Below are 10,098 nucleotides of genomic sequence, written 5' to 3'. Positions count from 1 at the left end.
CCACCAGCCTGATGTCATGCACATCAGCCAATATGTTTCACTTTCTCAGGTTTTCCAGTGATTCATGACATGACGTTATGAGAAACACTCATAACTGTAGCTAAAAAGGCTGACTACAGCCTCGAGCTGCAGCTGTTCCATACTTGGCCCACCTATACTAATATTTGCCCCCGATGATGTGAACAGCTTCACGTAGAAAAAGCCGCCACCACACAGCCTGTGAATAAAATGGTAATGATTACTGGTAAATGCAAAAAACTGTTACCACAGGGTCCTATATAGCGTTAGCGCACCAATTCTCATGTCATACTTGCGTCCACTTTGCTGACTCATGCATTTCCATGGTCAAACCACATCCTTTGAGCTTAACACATAAAGGCAAGAGTGTGCATCGAGGTGGGTTTCAGTGCATTCACCATCACATCAAAGAAAGAAACAAGAAGAAATGTTCTGCCTGAGGGATTCCGTCGTTTCTATCTATTGTGTGGTCCTCCTCATTGTCCAGTCAAGTGAGTATTTCTACAATAATTTCATGTAAACATGCAGAATGCAAAGTAATGATGTATTTAAATATTACAGCACAGCCGGTGCAGAGTGATACACCAGCTGCGCTGTAATTACAAAAAATAATCTAATTTGTTGTTAAATTAATGAACTGAATGTGTTCTGTTTTAGGTCATAGCGCCGAGATTATTGGTGGGAGGGAAGTGGACCCCCACTCACTGCCTTTCATGGCTCTGCTGTATAACAATAAATCACCAGCCTGTGGAGGGATACTCATCGATCCAAAATGGGTCCTGACTGCTGCCCACTGTGCTGGGTAAGAACAAGATAGGCCAACACACATTCCTAAAATGGTCAGATCTCAAAATATACACTAAAGCTAATATTAATTTTCTACATAAAAGATATTGTGTACTGGTCATTTAAAATCTTATAATCTTACAAGTCCACATACTTTGCTCTGATATCATTTTGAATTTAATATTTGCTCTTTAAAGTAAAAATCTTAGTTCTCACTAACCTAATCAGGGACACAGGCACGTAAGAGATACATTGCTGAGACTACTTTGACTTTTAAACAGATTTATTTATGTTTTGAGGTCAGCAACTGACATATGCCATACAGCAGCTCCTTGGGGGGCATTGGGGTATTGTAGAGGGATGCATCTATAGATTCTGATTAGTAAAGGAAAAACAGTGCTCCAATGCTAGTGACATTTATTCAGACAGAATGACATTTGAAGCATATGATGGACAGACTTTTGACAGAGAAGAAAAAGCAGGTGGTTGTCATCACTCACTTCAAGAAACCACAAAAGTTACAGGGCTTGAGACAAGATATCCTCTTGAGCAATCTTTAACTTGCATTTTCCATTTGCACAAAAGAGTCGAATGAGAAAAAGTGCATGAAAAGAGAAATGCACTTCATGATCTAGAAAATGTTATGTCAGTCAAGATCAACTACAGTATGCATATTTTAGTTCAATGCTAAAACAAGAAAAAGAAAGTATGAGCACTGGTGTACTGTATGTGACTTTCTAAACCTGTTCATGTCTGCACTGTGGTCCCGTTGCTGCTTTTATAGACACAGTAATACTTATTTGAATTAGCCGACCCTTGTTTGTTGCACACGCCACAAAGAAGAAATGTAAGGAGGCAGACATCGAAGAGAAAATGTACTTCAGGTCAAAGACTGCAGAGCTGTCAGGGACAGATTCCCCTAATACTGGATACAAAAGCAGATTGATAGATGAAAATATTTCCTGAATAGATTCAACTCAGTGAAGATAAACATATACAGGTTTCAGTCCACACCCATGAGAGTCAAACAACCCATGAGAGTCAAACAACTACCACACAGTCATATCAGCCCTGTTAGGTGGCAAACTCTCCATTCAGCATTTGTCAACTACCACTGAAATCTCAATATGTATTGACACTAGGGGGAAAAAGCTGTACATGTTTCTCTAAGTCTCAATAAAAGCCATATTCTGACCATATTATAGGCTATAAATCATATGTGATAATGCTCATATAATAAAGCAACTGTATAAAGTAATAGTTTTATAAATTTGTGCACTCCTAGCATGTTGACCTTTAGTGAACTTTGTTAAACACAGTGTTTCCTGTTCTTGCAGCATTAATAAGGTGTTTCTGGGGGTGCACTCCATCAGTAAGACGGAAAAAAATATGATACAGGTCCGAAAGGTGAAGACCTTTCCTCATCCCTGCTATGATGCAACTGATAATGTCAACGACCTCATGTTGCTCAAGGTAAGGTGCCAAGTAGTGACTTACAACCTACATTAAGCAAAGATGCAGCAGAAAGTGGTTCTGGAAACATTTTTGTAGCTATTTATTTGAACTCATTATTTGCTTTTTTTTAGGCGGGAGATAAAGATACCATGTAAACTGCAAACCAAATTGAATCCAAATCAAATATTTACCAATCCAAAGTCGGGCATATCTCTCTTCTAAGGCCCACAATGGGCTTTGTCTCGAGTGTGTATATTCAGCTGATTTTTAACTTTGCTTTGAGATTTAGTCAAATAAGTGCATTACCACACAAATTAAAACCTCCATAACCCCCCTTTGTTATACAGATAATTTGATACTACTGAGATTTTATGGGTAGAATCATTGCCCAAGACAGACGCTAGATAAGAAAGTTCACATTTTCATCAGCATAAAAAATAAGGATTTTTCCCCTAAATTTCAGCTTGACAAACCGGTGAAGCAAACCAAGACGGTGAAATGTCTCAAATTGGGAAACACCGTCAAAGAACCAGCAGCTGGCACCAACTGTCTGGTGGCTGGATGGGGGACAACAAAAAACAATGTGAAGAAAATGTCAGACGTCCTGATGTCTGTCAATGTGACTGTGATCGACAGAATGAAGTGCAACTCCCCTGAATATTACGGCCTGAAGCCTGTTATCACTAGCAGCATGATATGCGCTGGTTCGAACGGTAATGACAGGGCCGACACCTGTCAGGTAAGTGCACTTTATGCAGGCAGTAAACAGCCTGTTATCACCTATCACCACCTACACTGCTATTTATGCGCCCAAAAATCATGTCATGTATTTATTCTCACTCTAGGGGGATTCAGGAGGGCCGCTGTTGTGCAATGGAGCGCTGGTCGGAGTCACTTCATTTGGAGTGAGGTGTGGTATCATTAAAAAGCCTGGTGTGTACTCTTTTCTCTCAGAAAAACAAGTCCTCTGGATTAAAAAGACTATGAAGAAGTGAAATATAATGAGCTCTCCCTGTTAATTACTATGAATCCTTAAGCTTTTTTCTAACCACGTCTATCTAAGTACTTTTGTTATGCTTCACATTTATTTCATCCTAATTAAATATACTGTATTGTTTGGATGGCGAAGGAGTATAAGAAATGGATTTGGATGTTGAACTGCTCTAATGTAAGCCGCAGTCATTTGTTGGGGCTATCCATCTTATTAACTACAGTATCAACCGAACCAAAGTATAAAGCCAAGGAGCAAAACTAGCAACTCAGTTTTTGTGCTTTTATTCCATCTGCAAATATGTGAATGTATTTTTTAAATCAAATCATATTTTCTGTTTTTACTTACCTGCTGAGTCAGAAGTATTCCCACGGCTACGAGTACTTCTGGTTGTTATAGATGACTTCGTCTGCTGCAGTAAACGTGATCTTTTTTTAAGCTGTACACCAAAGAGCTATCTCTTTTCAGATAAAAGCAAAACACCAAAGAGACATTATTCACCCCGCCAACCATGCAGATTTACCACATCCGGCATCAACTGTTCAAATTGACATTGGCCAATGACATTTTATACTGCCTTTAAGGCATAAATATTTATTTCTTTCTATTTGTACTATGTCTCTCCTAGTGCATTCTCATAACAGTAGCTCCTCACAGATTTGTGTTCCCATTCTCTGGTTTCAGGTTGTGTGAGATCAGTGTTCAAATTAAAAAGCTTTGATGTTGCATCATTTTGTCGTGTTTCCTTTCTTCCTCCTCAATAAGTCATCTGGTGATGATGTTAAAATGCTGCATGGGTGAGCCTGTGACAGTAATATCAACACAGAGAACACCAAGTTCTGAACCACAAAGAGAAACAAATCATGTAGCCTACTGAGACTTACTGAAACCACAGCACAAACGCTAAATTCACACGGCGTATCTTGAGACCCCATACAGGAAACGTGCAAAAATGTCGCAATGCTGCATATGTGCCTTTAATCAGAAATGGAAGGAGACTAGAACAGTGAATCACATCAAACATGTCCACTTCCAGTAAAAGGAAATGTTTGCTTTGACCCTTGGAAGGATTATTCATCAGTTCCTTTGTCTCCCTTATCTTAAATACTGTTGTTCACCTTCATTCCTGTGAGCTGATAGAGCCCTTTTGTCTCTCTGCAATATTTACTCCCCACTTTAAATTCTTGTGGGTTTATCGTGTTGCACGGAAGTCAGCTTAGCCTATTAATTACATCTACTGTATACACCCAGTCTTTATGACCTGGGACTTTATGTAATGTGGCACTGACACTCAGTTCTCATACTACATCACTAGATGGTGCTCTCTGCTTCTGGTGCAGAAATTTACAGAAAGGAGATTCCCCTCAGCTAAAAGTACATTTAAAATGGCTTTAATAAAAAAGTTCTGTTAATAAGACATAGATAAAATACTATGTTTAATGTTTTGATCTACATTGGATATTGTGACAGCATGAATATCTGCTCTTCCTGGGGTCCAATAATTCAATGAAAATGATACACATAACATGTAACATCAAACATACAGTAAGACTAGTACAGAAACGTAGTGTGGAAGAAATCCTTCACTCAGGTTCTAGATTGAAGAAACTAATGTTTACTTTAGCTTCAGACTGTACAGATGTTTATGATGAGCATCCATGCATCATGGAGAGAAACACACATACAGGTTGTATCAGTACTTCTCTGACCTCCTGAAGACAATTTATATCCTTCACCCGACACACAAGTCTTTTTGAGTGGATTTACATAGGTTAAAGGGGAATCAATGCAAAATAGTTTGTCTCATTGAGCTCACTGTCATGTCGAAAAGCAATGACTTAATCAGGAAACAGGAAAGACAATATCAGGATAAGATAAGAATAAAACAAAAGGAAATAAATGTTTCTTTTACTGTAGCTCACATCATCACATCCTTTTGGCTAGTGGCCACTTCCTTATCATCTTATGACGCCTGAGGTGTATTTCGTGACGCCAGGTTGGGAAACACTGGCCTGCATGATGCTGTACCATCACTTCCTAGAGAAAATGTTAAGGTCTGGGTGAAGCAAATAACCTGCAGAGATACATTTGGGGGAATTGGCTCAACATAATTAAGGCACACGTGTTTGAACACCAGTGTTTGCACTGTAGGTTTGTTTAGGCAAGTGAAAAAGATACCTATCAAACTGCAAACTGAATTTGGTCCAAACCAAGACAAAGAAATCTTTACTGCAACCCCACATCACTGGCTGCATTCATTATGACTGGTGAGGGATTATTTTTAGATGTTTTAAGAGGTAAAATTGTTAAGTAATTCACAAGTTTAAAAAAAAAGCGAAGATTTGAGGAAAGTCTGAGGTTTAAACATGAGTTTGTGAAGCAGAAATATGATTTTTATGCTTTCATATCCACTTGACCATCTTGCGAGCTTTCAAGTTTATCCTGTGACCCTTTGTGGGGGTCCCGACCCCTAGGTACCACATTGCACTGCATAATATTATCTCTTTTTAGAGAAAATAAAGTAATCAGTAAAGCAACTTACATTCCTTAATCACTAAAAAAGGCGGGGTTATAGGATTATATTAGGATTAAATGGGACTATATAGTTCCAGTTCTTGTCAAACATGTTTAATTACTTTCTACCTAACGCCTGCCTCAAAAATGAAGAAAAATTCATATGTATTCATACTTCTCAACAGAAGTGGGTGTGATTTTTGCTTATTACAACTTACAATATTAAATAATAAACGCAGAACTGAGACTCTACAACCATGCTAACATTTCCTCAATAGTATTTGGCAATAAACTACAAATTGAAATTTTGAATTAATGAGGCAGAGAAAAGGTTATTACGGTTCATCCTTAGGAGAACATGATGGGAATCCAGCCAATAGTTGTCGATGTATTTAATTCAAAATTCCAAATTTGAACATCAGGGTGGTGTTGGGGGAAAGGTCAGGGGTCCATAGGATTCATCCTCTATGAATCATGAATGTCTGTAGAATATGTCACAGCAATCCATCCAGTAGGCCAATAGTTGATGGATGACTAAAAACTATATGCTTGTCAAGATGTGTCACTTCGCCGAAACAGAAAAAAGTACTACCCTTGGCAACTGACCTGCTCCCTTGTAAAGGTGAAGGAAAGAAACGTTAGGCTACCACACCCAGGAAATTCCAGCATGTCCTTTATTTGAGCTCTAAGTGAATTATCACTGACCAACCATCTGCCTGTGTGTTTACTCTGTTTCCATGGTCACCCACAAAAGCTCACAGGCCCACCTCAGTGCCACCGAAACTATCAAAGCTCACCACACCCTTATTAACGTATTTTGTCAAATGGATGAATGCACGGGTGTTTATGAATGTTTTTGGCATGTTTAAATAGGTATTTCTGCTATGGAGATCACCTTCTCACACACAAACACACACACACACACACACACACACACACACACACACACAACAAAGAGTAAATGTTTACCTGGGCTTGCATCACCTGTGCATGTTAGATGAGCTGCCCACCTTGCCTCGCCTTTTCCTTCACTCACTGGTGACGTAACACACACAAACACAGAGTGAAACCTTGTTTCTGGCATCCTGGCAGGTGAGTCAGAGTCACCTTCATACTAAATGCTAATTTGAGCAAATACTTTGCATCTCTGCCTCGTGCCATATTGGCCCAAATATAAGATTCTAAAACAAACAGCCATTTTAAGAAATGTGTTTTTGGATAGACTTATAGGAAAGGTTCGAGGAAGAAAAAGATATTTTGAAATAAAGCTTAGCGTGACTAGATGCAGCTGGCTAGACTCTGTCGAATGTTAACAAAAATCCACCTAACTACCTAAAAGGGTTGAGCGAGTTCTTGACTGAAACTAGTTTCCGGTACAGATAGTATTCCTCTTACGAGTACGAGTATCATCAGAGTAAAATGTGTGAGTGTCTGTTCTCATAAATATAGCAACCTTTATTTAAAAAAAATAGTTATGTTTCTCTTGGGATCAAAAACATTGCTTTGTAGCTCAATTCCGAGGGTTCTTTAGATAGACATTTCTATTAAATATAGCAACTTCTGATCAACATATATCAAAATCATGCTGAAATTAACAACCGGTTCAGTTTAAGCCCCGCACACATTTGCGTAAGCCCCGCCCATTTTAAGTTTAGAAAATAAATGGTCTACCTGCACCTTTGTCTTTTCAAATGTTTCATGAGGAAGGAGATGTGTTCTACATGTTTGTTAGAGTTCAAGAATACACACACACACACACACACACACACACACACACACACACAAATGTATTTTGGTGAGTAACACTGAATGTAAACATAACTTTTGTTTATTTACAAGAAAACTCCACAGGGTACCTTTAAAGTCCCCCGATAGTTTTCTTCTTGTTCCTAAAGTTGAATGCTTGAGCTTCACTGTGCAGCATTGTGTATGTGCAGTTTGACACTAAAAGTATGTTTTCACATGAATCTGTTGAAAGTGAAAGTTTCTCTGTGTTCACTGAAATTCAGATTTTAAGGGGTAAAATTTTGAAATGTAATGAGGTGGAAGAAAGGGATGCCTTTTTTTTAAAAAGTGGAAATTATACTTTTTTATGGAAAAAACATATCAGACACACATTGTTGTTCCAAGCAGACTTTTTGTATGTATGTTTTGATACATGTATGGGGATCTTTACATTCTGAAGGTGTGACATGTTTGTGGGTATGAAGACATGGATGTCTCCAGATCAGAGATACAGAGATTTGATTTGACTACCTTATATGTTTGTTCTATAATTTCATCCAAAGTCAAAAGAAGATGAAATTCTGTTGAAATCTCTTCGACAAAGTTAGATGTCATCATTAAAACAAAAGCGTCTGCGGAGTTAGAGAGAAGTTAGAGCCAACTAAAAACAATTCCAAGAAAAGATTTCTGAGAATTATGAAAATGAAGTCAGACTTCTGAGGATAAAGTCTGAACTGTGAGTTCACAGAACTGAAAAATCAGTTTCAGTCACTTCTTCTGCTGCTTTTTAGGTTTCACACAGTTTTCTTAACCTTTCGCTGGAAATCCCACAGACCTCCTAGTCATTTCAACTGGCCAAGCTTCGAAAAAAACTTTATTTATAAAGTCTAGTGAAGATAAAGATTTCTACCATGGCATGTGATTACCATATGCTTAAATATATATATATATATATATATATAGATAGATAGATAGATAGATAGATAGATAGATAGATAGATAGATAGATAGATAGATAGATAGATAGATAGAGACCAGTCAGAAGCAGCAGGCAGAAAAGAGCAATGCAGTTGTAAAAGTCTGTTCCTAAAGGAGCTTCTCTGCTCTGTAGGGGATGGGAGGGGGTTGTTCATAATGGCCAGGAGTTTGGTCCTCATTCTCCTATTGGCCACTTCTTACATGGTGTCCACGGTGACACCAAGGACAGAACAGGCTTTCCTAATAAGCTTATTCAGCCTCCTGGCATCACCCTCCTGGATGCTATCACTGCAAATCCTGCCTCAAATATGAGAATATAAAACATTCCGTTTTTTAACATTTGTTTTTGGATAAAAACTTAGAGGAAAGGTTCAGATTTTGGAATATACACTTAGCTTAGCAGACTAGAAACAGGGAAAAAGCTCTGTTTACAAAATCCATGTATTCTTGTTTCCAAATAGAAAATCCCCTTTCCAGATGTATTTTGATATTTTTAGAACAAAATTAGCTGTCATTATCAAAATCTTAATGGGGTCAGGTATCTGCAGAGGAAGTTAGACTAAAAACTATTCTAAGTAAGACATTTCTGACACCTATGAAAATGAAGTCAGACTTCTGAGAATAAAGTCTGAATTGTGGGTTTAAAGAACTGAATTAGTTTTCGCGTGCATGTTATGAAATGGACCGGTGACGTCATAAATACTCTACATGAATAAACTGTCATTGAGTGACTCCTGCCAGCTGTCTTTGGAGATTAATATTTCTTCATCTAATGACATACAGTTCTAGGAAGTGGAGACTAACCTCAAACTGCAGTGCCATTGAAAGAGCAGCCAAAAGTTATTAATGCCTTTAACACTTCTTTCTTTTTTTTTTTAATGTCATTGAGCTTAACACTCTTCTTGAGTATGAAATCTAGTCAAATTCTTCTTATTGTTATGGCCATACAGTCTGTATCGCATTCAGGGTTTTCTTTTCTTTTCTTTACAAACCTGTGTCTCCCTGTGTTTACGTGAAACCGTTTCCCTCTTTGTTCACAGTCTATTCTAGGCTCCTTTGTCCAGAGCCATCCAATTATATTCAAGTCTTTGTTTGCATTTGCATTGAAAGATAACTTGAAGTTACCTAGACATTCCCAAAATAGTTCATACCAGACACGCCCCCGCTTCTTTTCCCAGTCCACTGTGCAACACTACCTGGTCTACCCATTCACAAAGCTCCAGACGTTACTGCAGTGCTATATCAATATAGTGGTTGGTTGAGTGGTGGAATGACAGTGTGCAATATAAATCTTTGTGTTCTTTATAAATAATAATAAACAATATAATATAATAATATTGAGTTATCGTCCAAGAGTCAAGAGCTGAAACTATGAATTCATCTGATGTTCCCATGTGTCACACACACACCTAAAAAGACTTTCCAGTCTCTCATGCTTTTGTGTTGCTCTCATGATTCTCTAAATTCCTCAACGAGCGTCTCTCGGGGTTATTCTCGTCTGCCGAATCTGTGTTTGGTTAAAAGGCAGCGGCGTTTGTGTGAGCAGGCTGCTGAGGTATGGGATGCATCCACAGATGGGAATGTAAACACAAAACCCAGGCAAAGATGCATAAACAAATAACACTTTCACA

The 10,098-nt window shown here is 38.2% G+C and overlaps 1 protein-coding gene across 1 annotated transcript; it reads left to right on the top strand.

The window, feature by feature from the left end:
- Nucleotides 1-328: 328 nt before the first annotated feature.
- LOC127376061 (granzyme K) lies at nucleotides 329-3,976 on the top strand. Its single transcript, XM_051422587.1, has 5 exons — nucleotides 329-509; nucleotides 676-820; nucleotides 2,142-2,277; nucleotides 2,723-2,998; nucleotides 3,105-3,976. Exons 1-5 carry the CDS (start codon nucleotides 446-448, stop codon nucleotides 3,252-3,254), a joined length of 771 nt encoding a protein of 256 aa, XP_051278547.1. The 5' UTR covers nucleotides 329-445; the 3' UTR covers nucleotides 3,255-3,976.
- The last annotated feature ends 6,122 nt before the right edge of the window (nucleotides 3,977-10,098 follow it).

The sequence above is a fragment of the Dicentrarchus labrax genome, unplaced genomic scaffold (assembly GCF_905237075.1).
Source record: "Dicentrarchus labrax unplaced genomic scaffold, dlabrax2021, whole genome shotgun sequence".
Taxonomy (NCBI): domain Eukaryota; kingdom Metazoa; phylum Chordata; class Actinopteri; family Moronidae; genus Dicentrarchus; species Dicentrarchus labrax.
The sequence above is the reverse complement of the archived record's forward strand: the minus strand, read 5'-3'. Positions and strand labels throughout refer to the sequence as shown.

What these genes read in the sequence shown, in the direction of transcription:
- LOC127376061 (XM_051422587.1), top strand. Translation starts at nt 446, where the DNA reads ATGTTCTGCCTGAGGGATTCCGTCGTTTCTATCTATTGTGTGGTCCTC. An exon ending in ACTGCTGCCCACTGTGCTGG is followed by an intron (nt 821 to 2,141) that starts GTAAGAACAAGA and finishes CTGTTCTTGCAG; the next exon opens with CATTAATAAGGTGTTTCTGG. An exon ending in ACAGGGCCGACACCTGTCAG is followed by an intron (nt 2,999 to 3,104) that starts GTAAGTGCACTT and finishes TTCTCACTCTAG; the next exon opens with GGGGATTCAGGAGGGCCGCT.